The sequence below is a fragment of the Oncorhynchus gorbuscha genome, linkage group LG21, assembly GCF_021184085.1.
Source record: "Oncorhynchus gorbuscha isolate QuinsamMale2020 ecotype Even-year linkage group LG21, OgorEven_v1.0, whole genome shotgun sequence".
Taxonomy (NCBI): Eukaryota; Metazoa; Chordata; class Actinopteri; order Salmoniformes; family Salmonidae; genus Oncorhynchus; species Oncorhynchus gorbuscha.
In genome coordinates this window covers 18,188,808-18,211,223 of record NC_060193.1, presented here as the reverse complement: position 1 = coordinate 18,211,223, position 22,416 = coordinate 18,188,808, and the positions used below count along the sequence as shown (strand labels likewise).

The 22,416-nt window shown below is 39.7% G+C and overlaps 1 protein-coding gene across 3 annotated transcripts; it reads left to right on the top strand.

Annotated features, from left to right (window-relative positions):
* The first annotated feature begins 286 nt into the window (after window positions 1-286).
* Window positions 287-18,096, top strand: LOC124008804 (B-cell receptor CD22-like). 3 transcript variants are annotated; one of them, XM_046320371.1, is made up of 18 exons: window positions 287-404; window positions 533-577; window positions 3,535-3,819; window positions 3,991-4,248; window positions 4,341-4,613; window positions 4,816-5,088; window positions 5,178-5,498; window positions 5,591-5,869; window positions 6,038-6,283; window positions 6,485-6,601; window positions 6,720-6,744; window positions 6,824-6,921; window positions 7,072-7,122; window positions 15,440-15,511; window positions 15,597-15,659; window positions 15,783-15,857; window positions 15,957-16,019; window positions 17,311-17,621. In XM_046320371.1, exons 1-18 carry the CDS (start codon window positions 374-376, stop codon window positions 17,316-17,318), a joined length of 2,583 nt encoding a protein of 860 aa, XP_046176327.1. In that variant the 5' UTR covers window positions 287-373; the 3' UTR covers window positions 17,319-17,621. The 3 variants fall into 3 exon arrangements, with proteins under 3 accessions (XP_046176327.1, XP_046176326.1, XP_046176328.1); XM_046320370.1 differs by lacking the exon at window positions 17,311-17,621 and adding an exon at window positions 17,667-18,096 and having other exon boundaries at window positions 288-404; XM_046320372.1 differs by lacking the exon at window positions 17,311-17,621 and adding an exon at window positions 17,667-18,096 and having other exon boundaries at window positions 290-404; window positions 15,786-15,857.
* Window positions 18,097-22,416: the final 4,320 nt, after the last annotated feature.

Here is a 22,416-nt window from a genome sequence, read left to right as displayed (position 1 = left end):
CCATAGCTTAGGTTTGAGGGGAGGCATCTATCTGTGCATGGTGGTTGTAAAAATGAACTAACATCTGCACATTCTGATACCAAACTGATCTAATCTCAGACCTCTATTCTCATTCCATCCTCCTTTCCTTCAATAAAGAGGAAGGAACCAGTGTGAGGTCATGTAGCAAACTATAAGAAGAAGTTGGTCAGAAAATTAACACGCCATCAACCGCTACTCTTTTTTCTTACAGCCTTTGTACGGTTCTCAATAATTTTCTGTTTTTCTGTGTGACGGTGAAGAGGTGTGATCTAAACAGTCTGTCATATAGGAAGTAGAGGGGTTTGTCAGAAGAACTGTAGTTGTAGAGAAGGTCACTTGTCAGTGGGACAGAATGGAGAACACAATGCTCTGTGTGCTGCTCTGTAAGTAAGAACGTATTAGTGTTTGTGTGTTTGTCTATGAGCACAATGCACTAATGTTAATATTACTATTATATTACTATACACTACTGTATTACTACTGTATTGTAATGACTTTGTCTTTGTTGAAGTGCTGAGTATCCTCATCTACTGTGGACACTGTGATGAAGATGATGGTAGATATTCATTTATTTGATCAAACCTCCATCTCTTTATGTTTCATCATCTTTGTCTCTGCTTTTCCTTCCTCACGTTCATTAATGTTACGAGAAAAGGGGATTCAGTTGTGTATGTATGATCTGTAAAGAAGTAGGAAACATAGTTTATGTACATGTTTTATTTGACTGATAGGTAATTGTGTTATGATGGTTGTGTTTATGTAGGTAGACTAAAATCTGTATTGGAGACAGTATGATGCGTCATACCAGCCATATGTCTGCCTGCTTGAACCCCAACAACTCAGATACACATGAAAACATGACAGGACTCAGGGAATCGATAGAACATCATTTAGAAATGCACAAAAACAATTTAACATTCAAAATGAGTGAACCATTCCTTTAAGTTTAATTTTTTTTGCAATTTTGTCATGTGAAAATGTATTAAAAAAGTTATGTAATAACATGTGAAAATCCACATGTGAAACTTAATGTGAAATATCATCACATGTGAAGTGTTCCATAACCACATCTGAAATCATGTGGTTTTTCCATAAGGGCAGTCTAACAGCATCTAACCAGTCTAACAGCATCTAACCAGTCTGACAGCATCTCACCATTCTGAAAAGCATCACACCATTCTGAAAAGCATCTGACCATTCTGACAGCATCTCACCATTCTGAAAAGCATCTGACCATTCTGACAGCATCTCACCATTCTGAAATGCATCTCACCAGTCTGAAAAGCATCTGACCATTCTGACAGCATCTCACCATTCTGAAATGCATCTCACCATTCTGAAATGCATCTCACCAGTCTGAAAAGCATCTGACCATTCTGACAGCATCTCACCATTCTGAAATGCATCTCACCATAATCTCATGGAGCATGAATGTCCTGATTGGAATGAGAGCTCTCATGATCTGACTTTGCTGTCATAATGACATGAATGAATGCAACTTCCACACAGGAAGTTGCAGACACTTGTAGATTCTGTGCCAAGACTCATTGAAGCTGTTGTGATGGATTGTGGTGCCCCAACACCCTATTAAGACACTTTATGTTGGTGTTTCCTTTATCTTGACAGTTACCTGTAGCAGTAGGCTACATGGAGAATGGAAGAGTTTGATAAGGAAAACGTCTCGAATCGCGCAAAACGGAATATAATATTGAGGATAAAGTTCAGAACGACACAATTTCATGCATACAACATTAAAATACCTGCATCATTAAACTGAGAGCTTTACCGTTTCTAAAATGACGTGTTTGGGTGATTTTAGAGACTGTTCGTGTTTTTTGGGGTTCCCCTTAAGGAGGATGAGGAAGTGATTTGCTGTTTAGGATAAGTTTTAAATGACAAAAAGGTGTCTGAACTGTTCTATAACATGGTATGGTATTTACATTTAAAAATTGACATTTTGTTGTAAAAATGCAAACTTCTCCTTTAATATCAGTGAATAACTCTGCACATGAGTTGATAGTGAGATGCTATTCAGTCATTTCAACCATTTACTGTAATACTAGCATACTTATTACTTTGTGGACTGGAGCCCCACTTAATATGTTGGCCTTCCCTATTTCAATATTCAAGTAGTGGATGTATTGTTATACTGAAGCTCTTTATTTACATTTTTATCCATGGATGTTTATGTCTGAGATAAAATGTAAAGAATGTGGTAAGAGCTGGAAGTATTTATTTGCACAATATACACTGAGTGAACAAAACATTAAGAACACCTTCCGTGCAACTGTTTATTCAGTTAGTTGTCTGTGTGTCTGTGCAGAGACATGTAGCTGTTCTGACCCTCCAACCCAACTGCACCCAGATATTCAGAGGAGATACTATCACACTGAGATGTGACATACATGGGGGAGGAGACTCTGACTGGCAGTATGAGTGGCATAACAACAGGAAGTTAGTCTACTACTAAAACGTCAGAGTACAGAATCAGTCCTGGTTATACATTTGAATTTAGAAGTTTACAGACACTTAGGTTGGAGTCATTAACACTTGTCTTTCAACCACTCCACAAATTTATTGTTAACTATCTATAGCTTTGGCAAGTCGGTTAGGACATCTACTTTGTGAATGACACAAGTCATTTTTCCAACAATTGTTAAAAGACAGATTATTTCACTTGTAATTCACTGTATCATAATTCCAGTGGTTTCAGAAGTTTACATACACTAAGTTGACTGTGCCTTTAATTAAACAGCTTGGAAAATTCCAGAAAATGATGCCATGGCTTTAGAAGCTTCTGATAGGCTAATTGACATCATTTGATTCGATTGGGGCTGTACCTGTGAATGTATTTCAAGGCCTACCTTCAAACTCATTGCCTCTTTGCTTAACATCATTGGAAAATCAAAAGAAATCAGCAAATACCATCTACATGGGTATTTAGAATAATTTACACTTAGTGTACAAAACTTTAAGAACACCTTACTAATATTGAGTTGCAACCGTCCACTTTCTGCCCTCGAAAGAGTCTCAATTCATCGGGACATGGACTCTACAAGGTGTCAAAAGCGTTCCACAGGGATGCTGTCCCATGTTGATTCCAATGCTTCCCACAGATGTGTCAAGTTGGCTGGATGTCCTTAGGATGGTGGACAATTCTTGATGCACAAGTGAATCTGTTGAGCGTGAAAAACCCAGGAGCGTTTAAGTTCTTGACGCAAACTGGTGCACCTGGCACCTGCTACCATACCCCTCTCAAAGGCACTTCAATCTTTTGTCTTGTCCATTCACCCTCTGAATGGCACCCATACACAATCCATGTCTCAATTGTCTGGAGGCTTTAGAATCCTTCTTTAACTTGTCTCCTCCCCTTCATCTACACTGATTGAAGTGGATTTAACAGGTGACATGAAAGGATATACCTGATTTACCTGGTCAGTCTATGTCATGGAAAGTTCTGAATGTTTTGTACACTCAGTGTGTATTGGATATATTTTGTTTGTGTTTCCACAGCTCAGCCCAGAGCCACATTGAGAATCACTCCTCAGGGTCTCTACTCTGGAGAGACAGTTACTCTGACGTGTTCAGTAGAGTCTGACAGTAGCTGGAGCTATAAGTGGTACAAAGACAGGAATGATTATGTAGCATCCCAGTCTGAAAGACGCACTATAACAGGAGACACCCTCACCATCAGTAGAGCTGCTGAGTCTGACCAGGGTCTCTACTGGTGTCAGGGAGAGAGAAGATCCAGACCCACATCTTCACAATCAAGTAACTTTATTACCCTCACTGTGTCTGGTGAGTTACTTTGTTGTGTCTCTCTTGTGTGTCCAACACTATTTATATTGAGTCAATCAAATAGACATGGTCAGTGTGTTAATATTTAGTTACTGTATTACCTACAGAAGTAAGATCCTCACTTGGAAAGTCTGGTTCTCTGACTACATATGTCTTAATGTGTTTCTCCAGCTCTGCCCACGGCCTCAGTGAGTATCTCTCCTCAGGGTCTCCTTCACTCTGGAGAGACAGTCAGCATGCAGTGTGACATTTCAGACTACACAGACTGGACGTACATCTGGTATATAGGCAACAACCTCCATTCCAGTACGACTGTTAAAACCATCACCACTCTGTCTAACCAGGCTGGTCAGTACAGATGTGCTGGGGTAAGGACAGGTCGGCCTCAGTGGTCTCAAGTCAGTGTTTTCCTCCCCGTCAGAGTCACTGGTGAGTTCACTAATGATGCCCCATCACTAACTTGTCGTAGTGTGTATCAGGACACTGGATCTTTCCACTCAAACCTATTGAAATACCAACAGATTATCAGCCGTCGACATCACTGACTTCAGACAAAGAGGACGTATTCACAGGAGACAGAGTGACACTGAGCTGTACTGCAGAGTCTCCTGGATGGAAGTTTTACTGGTACAGACACAGACTAGACTCTACACCAGAAACCACAACCTCTGGATACTCCTACACACTCAGCAGGGTCAGTGTCTCTGATGGAGGACAGTACTGGTGCAGAGCTGGGAGAGGAGACCCAGTCTACTACACCCTGTACAGTGACCCATTCCAGATACATGTTACTGGTGAGTCTAAAACAGTTTTATGATAAATAAGATGCTATTTTACATTGATAAAAACTATGGTATAATATTTTGTCTGCTGACTATATCCCAACAACTGTAGGTAACTTGAAGCTATATTCATGAGTAGTCCTATTGATAAATGCACACATTTAAAATTGAGCAATTGTTTATTCAGTTAGTTGTCTGTGTTGTGTCTGTGCAGAGAGACCTGTTGCTGTTCTGACCCTCCAACCCAACTGGACCCAGATATTCATTAGAGAGACTGTTACTATGAGATGTGACATACAGGGAGGAGGAGACTCTGACTGGAACTACAGATGGTATAAGAATAGTCAGTTAGTGATCTCCTTTAACACAAAGCCTGAGTACAGAATCAGTCCTGTCTACTGGTCTAACAGTGGATCATATACCTGTGAGGGTGTAAAGGGAGACAAGTTCTCCAAGACCAGTGATGCTGTACAACTGAATGTGTCTGGTAAGTCTATTTAAGCTTATACAAGTCATGATGGTTGCTCGAATATGTTTAAGATTAAAAGTTTGAATCCTGCCTTCCCTTCATAACAGATCAACCCCAACCTGTCCTGAGTATCTCTCCTCGGTGGCTGAACCCTGGAGACTCAGTGACTCTGAGCTGTGAAGTTGACAAGACGTCTACAGGCTGGAGGTTCTCCTGGTACAGGACTGTTCCCTACAGAGCTGGGTTACTCTCCCTATCAGACAAGTCTTACTCTCTACAGCCCCTATCTGACAATGTGACTAGTGAAGACTCCTACACTCTGATCCCTGCTGGTCCTACTCACACAGGAAGATATGTGTGTAGAGCTGGGAGAGGAGACCCAGTCTATTACACACTCTACAGTGAACCTCAGTTTCTCTGGTCAGGAGGTAACTAAATGCATTGAAACATATTTAAGTCTCCCTCGTGCATAATATCTATTATTTTACTAAAGGTTTGACTCTGTCTCTCATTGTTTCAGATCTGCAGCCTTCAGTGTCTCTCAGAATAAGTCCCAACACAACTCAACACTTTAGATCAAAGTCTCTCTCACTGAGCTGTGAGCTGAAGGGGAACTCTACTGGATGGAGACTGATGAGATACACAGAGAGAGGAGTAGAGTCAGGGTGTGTCTCTCACTGGGGATCAATAACAGGGTCCACATGTACCATCAGTTACTCAGACACAGGGGACAGTGGAGTGTACTGGTGTGAGTCTGGATCAGGAGAGTACAGTAATGCTGTCAACATCACAGTGGATGGTACGTCTATTGTACAACATTCACACACAAAAACAACATTTCATGATAATAGGATCTTCAATTCTGTAACCGAATTGCATCTCTTATAAAATACAAGATCATAATATTTTGAGGGTGATGACTCCAGTATGCAGATTTACAGTATTATTTATATATTATGTTAAACAGCTGGTGATGTGATCCTGGAGAGCCCTGTCCATCCCCTGACTGAAGAAGACTCTGTGACTCTGCGCTGCAAATACTGGACAACCAGCTCAAACATCAAGGCTGATTTCTACAAAGATGGAATACTCATCAAGAATGAGACCACAGGAGAGATGACCATCCCTACAGTATCCAAGTCCGATGAAGGATTCTACACATGCAAATACCCTGACAAGGGAGAATCACCAGAGAGCTGGATGACAGTAAGAGGTGAGAAAACTATTCTGATCACAAGTTACCTTTTCATCATCTGTGTGATAGTGATTTTAGTGTTGAAGTTAAAAAACGTTTGGATTTGCAATCCCATAGAAAATATAACCTCTCAACTAAATGATCAGAAGATACAGGCCGGTCTATACTCCTATATTACCTCTCTCAGAGTCTGGTGGTGTTGTGCTGTTCTCTCTCCAGTCGTAGCTCCTGGATCCTCTACACCAGTCCTAGTAGGAGTGGTTGTGGGTCTGGTTGTTGCTGGTGTTCTACTGGTCATTCTCCTCGTCCTGCTGTGGAGATTTAAAAACGCCAAAGGTGAGATTTTATTATTCATCATTTAACTCTGTAGTTCATGTTTAGTTAGAAAAATGTTTAAATACAATAGTTCAATACAAAAATGACCTGATATAATAGTTTACATTTCTCATTACAGGTTCCTGTTTTAACAGAATATTCTTGTAAGTACACCTGTCTCTCAACTATGATTATTCAGTAACATATCGTCTTAGTTCTTCATGAGTATCTCTCTCCCTCTAGGCACCCCAAGACCCAGTGTACCAACCAGGACCCCCAACAGGACCAAGGATCTACCCAGGGTCAGGCTCCTGATGCTGGGTATACATGTCTGCAGCATGGTCAGTTTCTCAGCCCAGACTTTACCCCTCTCTGTAACCTCATACACTGACTCATCAACATCCCCTTTATAAAACAACATGTTACTGTACTCTCTGTCCCTGAGGGAGAACCAACCAAACTAAACTGTCTCTCTCTTCTTTGACCAACAGGTGGTGGTCATGTCTATGATATGATCAATCCCTCAGACAACTATAATAATGGTACTGTATACTGTGTTATGTTTAGTATGAATACAGGATAGAGTTAGTCCTGCTGTTCTTCATGTGTTTAATATGAATACAGTATAGAGTTACTGCTGCTGTTCATGTGTTTAATATGAATACAGTATAGAGTTACTGCTGCTGCTGTTCATGTGTTTAATATGAATACGGTATAGAGTTACTGCTGCTGCTGTTCATGTGTTTAATATGAATACAGTATAGAGTTACTGCTGCTGTTCATGTGTTTAATATGAATACAGTATAGAGTTACTTCTGCTGCTGTTCATGTGTTTAATATGAATACAGTATAGAGTTACTGCTGCTGTTCATGTGTTTAATATGAATACGGTATAGAGTTACTGCTGCTGCTGTTCATGTGTTTAATATGAATACAGTATAGAGTTACTGCTGCTGCTGTTCATGTGTTTAATATGAATACAGTATAGAGTTACTGCTGCTGTTCATGTGTTTAATATGAATACGGTATAGAGTTACTGCTGCTGCTGTTCATGTGTTTAATATGAATACAGTATAGAGTTACTGCTGCTGTTCATGTGTTTAATATGAATACAGTATAGAGTTACTGCTGCTGCTGTTCATGTGTTTAATATGAATACGGTATAGAGTTACTGCTGCTGCTGTTCATGTGTTTAATATGAATACAGTATAGAGTTACTGCTGCTGTTCTTCATGTGTTTAATATGAATACAGTATAGAGTTACTGCTGCTGCTGTTCATGTGTTTAGTATGAATACAGTATAGAGTTACTGCTGCTGCTGTTCATGTGTTTAGTATGAATACAGTATAGAATTACTGCTGCTGTTCTTCATGTGTTTAATATGAATACAGTATAGAGTTACTGCTGCTGTTCTTCGTGTGTTTAATATGAATACAGTATAGAGTTACTGCTGCTGTTCATGTGTTTAGTATGAATACAGTATAGAGTTACTGCTGCTGTTCATGTGTTTAGTATGAATACAGTATAGAGTTACTGCTGCTGTTCATGTGTTTAGTATGAATACAGTATAGAGTTACTGCTGCTGTTCATGTGTTTAATATGAATACAGTATAGAGTTACTGCTGCTGTTCATGTGTTTAGTATGAATACAGTATAGAGTTACTGCTGCTGTTCATGTGTTTAATATGAATACAGTATAGAGTTACTGCTGCTGTTCATGTGTTTAATATGAATACAGTATAGAGTTACTGCTGCTGTTCATGTGTTTAATATGAATACAGTATAGAGTTACTGCTGCTGTTCTTCATGTGTTTAATATGAATACAGTATAGAGTTACTGCTGCTGTTCATGTGTTTAATATGAATACAGTATAGAGTTACTGCTGCTGTTCATGTGTTTAATATGACTACAGTATAGAGTTACTGCTGCTGTTCTTCATGTGTTTAATATGACTACAGTATAGAGTTACTGCTGCTGCTGTTCATGTGTTTAATATGAATACAGTATAGAGTTACTGCTGCTGTTGTTCATGTGTTTAATATGAATACAGTATAGAGTTACTGCTGCTGCTGTTCATGTGTTTAGTATGAATACAGTATAGAGTTACTGCTGCTGCTGTTCATGTGTTTAATATGAATACAGTATAGAGTTACTGCTGCTGTTCTTCATGTGTTTAATATGAATACAGTATAGAGTTACTGCTGCTGCTGTTCATGTGTTTAATATGAATACAGTATAGAGTTACTGCTGCTGTTCATGTGTTTAATATGAATACAGTATAGAGTTACTGCTGCTGTTCTTCATGTGTTTAATATGAATACAGTATAGAGTTACTGCTGCTGCTGTTCATGTGTTTAGTATGAATACAGTATAGAGTTACTGCTGCTGCTGTTCATGTGTTTAGTATGAATACAGTATAGAGTTACTGCTGCTGCTGTTCATGTGTTTAATATGAATACAGTATAGAGTTACTGCTGCTGTTCATGTGTTTAATATGAATACAGTATAGAGTTACTGCTGCTGTTCTTCATGTGTTTAATATGAATACAGTATAGAGTTACTGCTGCTGTTCTTCATGTGTTTAATATGAATACAGTATAGAGTTACTGCTGCTGTTCTTCATGTGTTTAATATGAATACAGTATAGAGTTACTGCTGCTGTTCTTCATGTGTTTAATATGAATACAGTATAGAGTTACTGCTGCTGTTCTTCATGTGTTTAATATGAATACAGTATAGAGTTACTGCTGCTGTTCTTCATGTGTTTAATATGAATACAGTATAGAGTTACTGCTGCTGTTCTTCATGTGTTTAGTATGAATACAGTATAGAGTTACTGCTGCTGTTCTTCATGTGTTTAATATGAATACAGTATAGAGTTACTGCTGCTGTTCTTCATGTGTTTAATATGAATACAGTATAGAGTTACTGCTGCTGTTCTTCATGTGTTTAATATGAATACAGTATAGAGTTACTGCTGCTGTTCTTCATGTGTTTAATATGAATACAGTATAGAGTTACTGCTGCTGTTCTTCATGTGTTTAGTATGAATACAGTATAGAGTTACTGCTGCTGTTCTTCATGTGTTTAATATGAATACAGTATAGAGTTACTGCTGCTGTTCTTCATGTGTTTAGTATGAATACAGTATAGAGTTACTGCTGCTGTTCTTCATGTGTTTAGTATGAATACAGTATAGAGTTACTGCTGCTGTTCTTCATGTGTTTAGTATGAATACAGTATAGAGTTACTGCTGCTGTTCATGTGTTTAGTATGAATACAGTATAGAGTTACTGCTGCTGTTCATGTGTTTAGTATGAATACAGTATAGAGTTACTGCTGCTGTTCATGTGTTTAGTATGAATACAGTATAGAGTTACTGCTGCTGTTCATGTGTTTAGTATGAATACAGTATAGAGTTACTGCTGCTGTTCATGTGTTTAATATGAATACAGTATAGAGTTACTGCTGTTGTTCATGTGTTTAGTATGAATACAGTATAGAGTTACTGCTGCTGTTCATGTGTTTAGTATGAATACAGTATAGAGTTACTGCTGCTGTTCATGTGTTTAGTATGAATACAGTATAGAGTTACTGCTGCTGTTCATGTGTTTAGTATGAATACAGTATAGAGTTACTGCTGCTGTTCATGTGTTTAGTATGAATACAGTATAGAGTTACTGCTGCTGTTCATGTGTTTAGTATGAATACAGTATAGAGTTACTGCTGCTGTTCATGTGTTTAATATGAATACAGTATAGAGTTACTGCTGCTGTTCATGTGTTTAGTATGAATACAGTATAGAGTTACTGCTGCTGTTCATGTGTTTAGTATGAATACAGTATAGAGTTACTGCTGCTGTTCATGTGTTTAGTATGAATACAGTATAGAGTTACTGCTGCTGTTCATGTGTTTAGTATGAATACAGTATAGAGTTACTGCTGCTGTTCATGTGTTTAGTATGAATACAGTATAGAGTTACTGCTGCTGTTCATGTGTTTAGTATGAATACAGTATAGAGTTACTGCTGCTGTTCATGTGTTTAGTATGAATACAGTATAGAGTTACTGCTGCTGTTCATGTGTTTAATATGAATACAGTATAGAGTTACTGCTGTTGTTCATGTGTTTAGTATGAATACAGTATAGAGTTACTGCTGCTGTTCATGTGTTTAGTATGAATACAGTATAGAGTTACTGCTGCTGTTCATGTGTTTAATATGAATACAGTATAGAGTTGCTGCTGCTGTTCATGTGTTTAATATGAATACAGTATAGAGTTACTGCTGCTGTTCATGTGTTTAGTATGAATACAGTATAGAGTTACTGCTGCTGTTCATGTGTTTAATATGAATACAGTATAGAGTTACTGCTGCTGTTCTTCATGTGTTTAGTATGAATACAGTATAGAGTTACTGCTGTTGTTCATGTGTTTAATATGAATACAGTATAGAGTTACTGCTGCTGTTCATGTGTTTAGTATGAATACAGTATAGAGTTACTGCTGCTGTTCTTCATGTGTTTAATATGAATACAGTATAGAGTTACTGCTGCTGTTGTTCATGTGTTTAATATGAATACAGTATAGAGTTACTGCTGCTGTTCATGTGTTTAGTATGAATACAGTATAGAGTTACTGCTGCTGTTCATGTGTTTAATATGAATACAGTATAGAGTTACTGCTGCTGTTCTTCATGTGTTTAGTATGAATACAGTATAGAGTTACTGCTGTTGTTCATGTGTTTAATATGAATACGGTATAGAGTTGCTGCTGCTGTTCTTCATGTGTTTAATATGAATACGGTATAGAGTTACTGCTGCTGTTCTTCATGTGTTTAATATGAATACGGTATAGAGTTACTGCTGCTGTTCTTCATGTGTTTAATATGAATACAGTATAGAGTTACTGCTGCTGTTCATGTGTTTAATATGAATACAGTATAGAGTTACTGCTGCTGTTCATGTGTTTAGTATGAATACAGTATAGAGTTACTGCTGCTGTTCATGTGTTTAGTATGAATACAGTATAGAGTTACTGCTGCTGTTCTTCATGTGTTTAATATGAATACAGTATAGAGTTACTGCTGCTGTTCTTCATGTGTTTAATATGAATACAGTATAGAGTTACTGCTGCTGTTCATGTGTTTAATATGAATACAGTATAGAGTTACTGCTGCTGTTCTTCATGTGTTTAATATGAATACAGTATAGAGTTACTGCTGCTGTTCTTCATGTGTTTAGTATGAATACAGTATAGAGTTACTGCTGCTGTTCTTCATGTGTTTAATATGAATACAGTATAGAGTTACTGCTGCTGCTGTTCATGTGTTTAATATGAATACAGTATAGAGTTACTGCTGCTGTTCTTCATGTGTTTAATATGAATACAGTATAGAGTTACTGCTGCTGCTGTTCATGTGTTTAGTATGAATACAGTATAGAGTTACTGCTGCTGCTGTTCATGTGTTTAGTATGAATACAGTATAGAGTTACTGCTGCTGCTGTTCATGTGTTTAATATGAATACAGTATAGAGTTACTGCTGCTGTTCATGTGTTTAATATGAATACAGTATAGAGTTACTGCTGCTGTTCTTCATGTGTTTAATATGAATACAGTATAGAGTTACTGCTGCTGCTGTTCATGTGTTTAGTATGAATACAGTATAGAGTTACTGCTGCTGCTGTTCATGTGTTTAGTATGAATACAGTATAGAGTTACTGCTGCTGTTCTTCATGTGTTTAATATGAATACAGTATAGAGTTACTGCTGCTGTTCATGTGTTTAATATGAATACAGTATAGAGTTACTGCTGCTGTTCATGTGTTTAATATGAATACAGTATAGAGTTACTGCTGCTGTTCTTCATGTGTTTAATATGAATACAGTATAGAGTTACTGCTGCTGTTCTTCATGTGTTTAATATGAATACAGTATAGAGTTACTGCTGCTGTTCTTCATGTGTTTAATATGAATACAGTATAGAGTTACTGCTGCTGTTCTTCATGTGTTTAATATGAATACAGTATAGAGTTACTGCTGCTGTTCTTCATGTGTTTAATATGAATACAGTATAGAGTTACTGCTGCTGTTCTTCATGTGTTTAGTATGAATACAGTATAGAGTTACTGCTGCTGTTCATGTGTTTAGTATGAATACAGTATAGAGTTACTGCTGCTGTTCATGTGTTTAATATGAATACAGTATAGAGTTACTGCTGCTGTTCATGTGTTTAGTATGAATACAGTATAGAGTTACTGCTGCTGTTCATGTGTTTAGTATGAATACAGTATAGAGTTACTGCTGCTGTTCATGTGTTTAGTATGAATACAGTATAGAGTTACTGCTGCTGTTCATGTGTTTAATATGAATACAGTATAGAGTTACTGCTGCTGTTCATGTGTTTAGTATGAATACAGTATAGAGTTACTGCTGCTGTTCATGTGTTTAATATGAATACAGTATAGAGTTACTGCTGCTGTTCTTCATGTGTTTAGTATGAATACAGTATAGAGTTACTGCTGTTGTTCATGTGTTTAATATGAATACAGTATAGAGTTACTGCTGCTGTTCATGTGTTTAGTATGAATACAGTATAGAGTTACTGCTGCTGTTCTTCATGTGTTTAATATGAATACAGTATAGAGTTACTGCTGCTGTTCTTCATGTGTTTAATATGAATACAGTATAGAGTTACTGCTGCTGTTCTTCATGTGTTTAATATGAATACAGTATAGAGTTACTGCTGCTGTTCATGTGTTTAGTATGAATACAGTATAGAGTTACTGCTGCTGTTCTTCATGTGTTTAGTATGAATACAGTATAGAGTTACTGCTGCTGTTCTTCATGTGTTTAATATGAATACGGTATAGAGTTACTGCTGCTGTTCTTCATGTGTTTAATATGAATACGGTATAGAGTTACTGCTGTTCTTCATGTGTTTAATATGAATACAGTATAGAGTTACTGCTGCTGTTCTTCATGTGTTTAATATGAATACAGTATAGAGTTACTGCTGCTGTTCTTCATGTGTTTAATATGAATACAGTATAGAGTTACTGCTGCTGTTCATGTGTTTAATATGAATACAGTATAGAGTTACTGCTGCTGTTCATGTGTTTAGTATGAATACAGTATAGAGTTACTGCTGCTGTTCATGTGTTTAGTATGAATACAGTATAGAGTTACTGCTGCTGTTCATGTGTTTAGTATGAATACAGTATAGAGTTACTGCTGTTGTTCATGTGTTTAATATGAATACAGTATAGAGTTACTGCTGCTGTTCATGTGTTTAGTATGAATACAGTATAGAGTTACTGCTGCTGTTCATGTGTTTAGTATGAATACAGTATAGAGTTACTGCTGCTGTTCATGTGTTTAATATGAATACAGTATAGAGTTACTGCTGCTGTTCATGTGTTTAGTATGAATACAGTATAGAGTTACTGCTGCTGTTCTTCATGTGTTTAATATGAATACAGTATAGAGTTACTGCTGCTGTTCATGTGTTTAATATGAATACAGTATAGAGTTACTGCTGCTGTTCATGTGTTTAGTATGAATACAGTATAGAGTTACTGCTGTTCTTCGTGTGTTTAATATGAATACAGTATAGAGTTACTGCTGCTGTTCATGTGTTTAATATGAATACAGTATAGAGTTACTGCTGCTGTTCATGTGTTTACTATGAATACAGTATAGAGTTACTGCTGCTGTTCATGTGTTTATATGAATACAGTATAGAGTTACTGCTGCTGTTCATGTGTTTAGTATGAATACAGTATAGAGTTACTGCTGCTGTTCTTCATGTGTTTAATATGAATACAGTATAGAGTTACTGCTGCTGTTCATGTGTTTAATATGAATACAGTATAGAGTTACTGCTGCTGTTCATGTGTTTACTATGAATACAGTATAGAGTTACTGCTGCTGTTCATGTGTTTACTATGAATACAGTATAGAGTTACTGCTGCTGTTCATGTGTTTAGTATGAATACAGTATAGAGTTACTGCTGCTGTTCTTCATGTGTTTAATATGAATACAGTATAGAGTTACTGCTGCTGTTCATGTGTTTAATATGAATACAGTATAGAGTTACTGCTGCTGTTCATGTGTTTAGTATGAATACAGTATAGAGTTACTGCTGTTGTTCATGTGTTTAATATGAATACAGTATAGAGTTACTGCTGCTGTTCATGTGTTTAATATGAATACAGTATAGAGTTACTGCTGCTGTTCATGTGTTTACTATGAATACAGTATAGAGTTACTGCTGCTGTTCATGTGTTTACTATGAATACAGTATAGAGTTACTGCTGCTGTTCATGTGTTTAATATGAATACAGTATAGAGTTACTGCTGCTGTTGTTCATGTGTTTAATATGAATACAGTATAGAGTTACTGCTGCTGTTCTTCATGTGTTTAATATGAATACAGTATAGAGTTACTGCTGCTGTTCATGTGTTTAGTATGAATACAGTATAGAGTTACTGCTGCTGTTCTTCATGTGTTTAATATGAATACAGTATAGAGTTACTGCTGCTGTTCATGTGTTTAATATGAATACAGTATAGAGTTACTGCTGCTGTTGTTCATGTGTTTAATATGAATACAGTATAGAGTTACTGCTGCTGTTCATGTGTTTAGTATGAATACAGTATAGAGTTACTGCTGCTGTTCATGTGTTTAGTATGAATACAGTATAGAGTTACTGCTGCTGTTCTTCATGTGTTTAATATGAATACAGTATAGAGTTACTGCTGTTGTTCATGTGTTTAATATGAATACGGTATAGAGTTACTGCTGCTGTTCTTCATGTTACTAAGTAGAGATATTAGTGTATCACCTGTATGTTTCAGATGCTGCTGCTCCACCAAGTCATGTGACGTACGCCCAGATTCAACTCAAAATGTTGGACAATAAAAAGAAGGGTGACTATCTGTGACCTCAATGAATAATGTGCAGTGTGTCAATGATTAGTTAAAACATTTACAATAAATGTTTTATTTTCCTCAGAAAAGCCAGCTGATCCAAAAGAAAGTCCAGTCTACTCTGAGGTGAAGACAGGGAAAGCCACAAGTAAGACCCATTCTACTAGTTGGCAGTTAGTCACTAAATTCACCATTTGGGAGTTTTGATGAAGAGGCAGAATATTAAATAAGATAATTCCTTAATTTGTTGACTGGAAATGTCCATTGTCAGCAGCAGCTGGACCTGTTAATGTGACCTATGCTGAGGTTGTCCTCCAAAAGAAGACCAAAGCCAAGAAGAAGAGAGGTAAGACTGGACATCCCTCCCTCCATATTCCCCATATCAGAACCTCACACCTCTGACCACATATTGAATGTCTCTGTATTTTATCCTCACTCCCTACAGAAACAACAACCCCACCTGAGACAGATTCAGTCTATTCTCAACTGAAGCCAGGCACAACCCCAGGTAAGATGCTATAGATACTAATATGATACTTATATGTAACCCTCTCACCACAGACTTGGACAGAACAGCAAGGGAATAATGGTTTAAAGTACATCTCAGTATTTCAAATTGTATGATACTGACTCAATCGAAGGGAAAACAAGAAGCTAGGGATATTACTAATAGATAAAAAGGCGTATATTACTGTGAATGACTCAAAGAAAATACAAACCCATACAGAATGCAATTTTACGTGAATATATTACAAATCAATTACAATATTGGAATACAAATATAACCCTAGGGTATAGAGAGTGCACTCAAACTGTTCAAGCTTGCAAACTAATGTTGGTGCATTGGAGCTCAATGAATTCCGATAGAAACCAAATGATTCAGTAGATGAATGGGAACCCCCAGTGTTCCTCACGGTACCGTAGCATACCCCCTGAAACGATAAATCCAAGCCTTTCTATAATCCATGGCGGTAAATGCCTTGCATGCAACAGAAGAGATGTCCAGCGTCATCAAAGAAGTCCTCAGGTCTCTCGAAACATAACAGCTCCCGACCTGACAAGCTAAGCTACCATGGCTAAATTCTCCATAGGCGAATTCGGGCAAATTCGACAGATACTTAACAGGACTATCTGTACACATGTAACAGGTAAGTAAACTTAAGCAACTCTTTGCTAAATGGAATCTCTTCAAATGTAAAAGTTTGAAATTCAACAACTATAGTGTCCGTCTCAGTTCTCATGTCTTCCAGCAGCATCACCCCTTCGAGCGCCTCAAAAGTCCTCTGCCACAGCAAACCCAGAGTTTACGCGATTGTCCCAAAACTTTAACAAGGCTTCTCATTGGCTAAATCAAATCTGTTTACATGAACATAAAATGTCTAAATAATTGAGTGGACTGTACATCAAAGAATTCAACAAACTGTGTCTCTGAGAGGCCCAGTGCAATCAAAACATGATTTTAATATATATTTCCACACTATGATGTTACAATTATAATCATGCCCTTTTAGTTAAGAGCTGTTTTGAAAAGACAGAGACATTACAGCATGTTTTGGTTGGAAGGAATGTTTGACATGTAATTTCTTTGATGCTTGCACATGAAAGTAACATAACATAGGCTTAACAGCAGAGGCTGTAGTAAAATGACACGTTTCTAATACATGGTTTATCAGGTTATTACACCTTTATGGAATTAATGCTCATATATCATAGTATACTGTATCTATTGACAGTATATGTTTTATTCGTAGGACTTTGTTTGACTGCAAGCACTAAAAAGTTGTGGTGATATGTTACAGGTCCTTGAGGGAGATGGAGGGATAAATAACTGTGTGGTGATAAGTTACAGGTCCTTGAGGGAGATGGAGGGATAAATAACTGTGTGGTGATATGTTACAGGTCCTTGAGGGAGATGGAGGGATAAATAACTGTGTGGTGATAAGTTACAGGTCCTTGAGGGAGATGGAGGGATAAATAACTGTGTGGTGATATGTTACAGGTCCTTGAGGGAGATGGAGGGATACATAACTTTGTGTGGTGATATGTCACAGGTCCTTGAGGGAGATGGAGGGATAAATAACGTTGTGTGGTGATATGTTACAGGTCCTTGAGGGAGATGGAGGGATAAATAACGTTGTGTGGTGATATGTTACAGGTCCTTGAGGGAGATGGAGGGACACACCAGATAAGAGGAGAAGTAGGAGCAATCTGGGAACATGGGTTATACATACTGGATGCACTCAAGCACACACATGCAGGCATGCTCACACACACACGAACACACAAATACAGAAAAAACATTCATTCTTACAAGTGAACATGTGAAGTATTCCAAAAACACGTTTTCATGTGATCACGTGATCTTATTTGAAGTTAATATGACAACATGACATGGAACTGCACATGTGAAAATGTGATTTCACGTTACATTTCTCATGTGTTTTCTGTGAGGGACAATATCACCTTGTACATGAAGGATTTGTATGTTATTTTAATTTACCAGATAAATACAACAAATATATTCTATTTAACCATGTGTGTATTACTGTAACAGCTTAAATAAATTATATGTTGTAATGATAGAATTACTGTAGCTGTTTATAAGATCTATCTGCTTTGTATTGAATTGTTGGGTTGTAAATATACTGAAATGTATTATCATTGATTCAGTATTTCTGTCATTCAGATGATAGAATAACATATTTTGTATGTCACAGTCACGTTCGTTGAATAGAGGAGACCAAGGCACAGCGTGATATGAATACATGATTTTAATGAAGACTAAGAGCACTTAACTATACAAAAACAACAAACCGAACGTGAAGCTATAATACTAATGCAGACACAGGCAACTAGCCATTGAAAATAACCCACGAAATACCCAAAGAAGATGGCTGCCTAAATATGGTTCCCAATCAGAGAACGATAAACAGCTGCCTCTAATTGAGAACCAATCTAGGCAACCATAGACATACATAAACACCTAGATGGTTAACAACCCCATAAACATACAAAAACCCTACACAGTCAAAAACACAAGCATCACCCATGTCACACCCTGACCTAACCAAAATAATAAAGAAAACAAAGAATACTAAGGTCTGGGCGTGACAGTATCCCCCCCAAAAGATGCGGACTCCCGGCCGCACACCTAAACCTATATGGGAGGGTCTGGGTGGGCATGACTGAGGTGGCGGTTCTGGCTCGGGACGTGGACCCCGCTCCACTTCTGACTCGTCAAACTTACTTAATGTCTCTGGAGCGGGAACCCTCACCGCCGACCACGGACTAGAGGGCGCCTCTGGATTGGAGTGAGTGGCGGATCCGGACCGGAGGGAGACTCTGGCGGATCCGGACCGGAGGGAGACTCTGGCGGATCCGGACCGGAGGGAGACTCTGGCGGATCCGGACCGGAGGGAGACTCTGGCGGATCCGGACCGGAGGGAGACTCTGGCGGATCCGGACCGGAGGGAGACTCTGGCGGATCCGGACCGGAGGGAGACTCTGGCGGATCCGGACCGGAGGGAGACTCTGGCGGATCCGGACCGGAGGGAGACTCTGGCGGATCCGGACCGGAGGGAGACTCTGGCGGATCCGGACTGCGGCCCGTTGTGGTAGGTTCCGGTCTGTAGACTACCGCCGGACGCTCTGGACTGGGCACTGTCGCCGGACGCTCTGGACTAGCGAGGCGCACTGTGGGCCTGGTGCTTGGTGCCGGTACTGGTGGTACCAGGCTGGAGAAATGCACCTCAGGGCGAGTGCAGAGAGGAGGAACAGGGAGTACTGGACCCTGGAGGCGCACTGGCGGCCTGGTTCGTGGTGACGGCACTGGTGGTACGGGGCTGGGGACACGCACCTCCGGGCGAGTGCGGGGAGCAGGCACTGGATGTATTGGGCTGTGGAGGCGTACTGGAGGTCTGGAGTGTAGAGCAGACACAACCCGTCCTGACTGGATGGTTATACTTGCCCTGCAAATGCAGGGCACTGGCACGGGACACACAGGGCTGTGCACACTCACAGTACGCAGAGCCGGCACAGGATATCCTGGTCCATGGAGGTATACTGGAGACCAGGAGCGCTGAGCCGGCACCCTCTTTCCTGGCTGGATGCTCATTCTCGGCCAAGCTGGAATATAGCGCACCGGGCTATAATAATAATAATAATATATGCCATTTAGCAGACGCTTTTATACTTACAGTCATGTGTGCATACATTCTACATGGGTGGTCCCGGGGATCGAACCCACTACCCTGGCGTTACAAGCGCCATGCTCTACCAACTGAGCTACAGAAGGACTAGAAATGTGCACGGTGTGCGCATCTCTGCATAACACAGTGCCTGACCAGTTACACGCTCCCCTTGGTAAGCACGAGGAATTGGCTCAGGTCTCCTACCTGACTTAGCCTTGTGTGCCCCTCCCAAAAATGTATTGGAGCTGCTTCTCGGGCTTCCGTGCTAGCCGTGTACCCATATATCGTCGCCGTTCCTCCTGTTCTCTCTCCACCTGCTTCCATGGCAGGGTCTTGTCCCCTGCCATTACCTCCTCCCAGGTCCAGGATGTTTTACCGTCCAGTATTTTGTCCCGAGTCCACAATTCCACAAAGCGCTGTTCCTCCTTATCACGCTGCTTGGTCCTTTTATGGTGGGTAATTCTGTCACGTTCGTTGAATGGAGACCAAGACGCAGCGTGATATGAATACATGATCTTAATGAAGAACACTTAACAAACTATACAAAAACAACAAACGTGACGCTATATAATACTAGTGCAGACACAGGCAACTAGACATAGAAAATAACCCACAAAATACCAAAAAAAAGATGGCTGCCTAAATATGGTTCCCAATCAGTGACAACGATAAACAGCTGCCTCTAATTGAGAACCAATCTAGGCAACCATAGACATACATAAACACCTAGATGGTTAACAACCCCATAAACATACAAAAACACATACATCACCCACGTCACACCCTGACCTAACCAAAATAATAAAGAAAACAAAGAATACTAAGGTCAGGGCGTGACACATATACATGTTTGCTTCTAATAACCTGTACTTTTACAGTATCTTTGCATCATGATTTTTTAATAAACTTTTTATTTTATCCACCAGATGGAATGAATGCTTTGTTACAGTAAACAGATATTGTCCTCATGGTCAACTATTCCATACAACCAAGCCACTTTGGTCAGCTCTCCTTTCAGCCTAATAGAGTTCTTGGGCTCCTCAACATTACAGGAAAAGTGTTAGGAAGGAAACATTTCAGTGTTTAAACAACATTATTGACAGCCTCACTCTATAATGAAATGTTAGACATTACATTGGATACTGACTTTAATACACAAAGAATACCCCTGGTAATAGAATACAATACAATATAATGCAATACAATAGAATTCTCCAAACTAGTACTTTAGGTTGATCAATTATAGTTCAGTTGCAACATCAGGAAATACTAACAGAAATACATATGAAGAACTTGAGACACATGACATCCTTTCTCTGATAAAAATATAGTGATGTGCAACATTTTATAACCCCCCTCATCTAAGATAGTAATGACCTCACTATACTTCAACATTAAACTACTGTAGTTCTACACCCAACACACACAAATGCATTGAATGTTTTTAATAAACAGAAAAATGTAAATGTGCACATTCACACCTATGATTGCAAAGGTGTCTTCCAAGTAAACAAAGGTCAGAATGTGATATAACATGGTAACAATATTGAATGTTTCCATACTGTGTTGAATTGGTAATCTAAGTACAGTATGCATGACTATGAGTTCTTGCAATTTACCAGAACAAGGTCAAGGTGATTAATGACATTAAAAGTTGTCTGACTCTGACTGATATTTCACCTCATGGTTTGTAAGACCACTGTTCCAGTTAGGGGGGTTATGTGTCTATGTGTTTAGACCTATGTGGTCAGACAGACAGATAGACAGACAGACATTCTCGGAGGCAGCCCGGAGAAATTTATTAGGCGGAGCACACAAGGAGATTGCATGAATCAGGTTGGAGACCTGCGCCAACTCCTCGTGCTTACTGTGGGGAGTGTGTAACTGGTCAGGCAAGGTGTTATGCGGTGGAGCGCACGGTGTCTCCAGTGCGCTATTCTAGCCCGGTGCGCTCTATTCCAGCTCCTCGCATTGGCCGGGCTAGAATAGTTATCCTGCCAAGAAGGAAGGTGCCGGCTCAGCGCTCCTGGTCTCCAGGATACCTCCTTCGACCAGGATATCCTGCACCGTCTCTGCGCACTGTGTCTCCGGTGAGTATGCACAGCCCAGTGTGTCCTGTGCCAGCGCAGTGCATTTGCAGGGCGAAAATAAACATCCAGCCAGGACGGGTTGTGTCAGCTCTACGCTCCAGACCTCCAGTGCGCCTCCACAGTCCAGTACGTCTTGTGCCTGCTCCCCGCACTCGCCCTGAGGTGCGTGTCACCAGCCCGGTACCACCAGTGCCAGCACCACGCACCAGGCCTCCAGTGCACCTCCAGAGTCCAGTACGTCCAGTTCATCCTCCCCACACTCGCCCTGAGGTGCGTGTCACCAGCCCGCTACCACCAGTGCCGGCACCACGCACCAGGCCTACAGTGCGCCTCGGCAGTCCAGAGCGTCCGGTGACAGTACCCAGTCCAGAGCATCCGGCGACAGTACCCAGTCCAGAGCTTCTGGCGACAGTTCACAGACCGGAACATCCAGCGACGATCCACAGTCCGGAGCCTACGTCGACGGTCCCCAGTTCGGAGCCTCCAACGACGGGCCACAGTCCGGAACCTCCAACGACGGGCCACAGTCTGGAACCTCCAGCGACGGGCCACAGTCCGGAGCTTCCAGCGAAGGGCCACAGTCCCTGAGCCTCCATCGACAATCCCAAGTCCGGGGCCTCCATCG

Coding starts and splice junctions, on each gene's coding strand:
- LOC124008804 (XM_046320370.1), top strand. CDS start 374: ATGGAGAACACAATGCTCTGTGTGCTGCTCT. Junction 405..532: donor AATGCTCTGTGTGCTGCTCT/GTAAGTAAGAAC, acceptor TCTTTGTTGAAG/TGCTGAGTATCCTCATCTAC. Junction 6,922..7,071: donor GTATACATGTCTGCAGCATG/GTCAGTTTCTCA, acceptor TTTGACCAACAG/GTGGTGGTCATGTCTATGAT.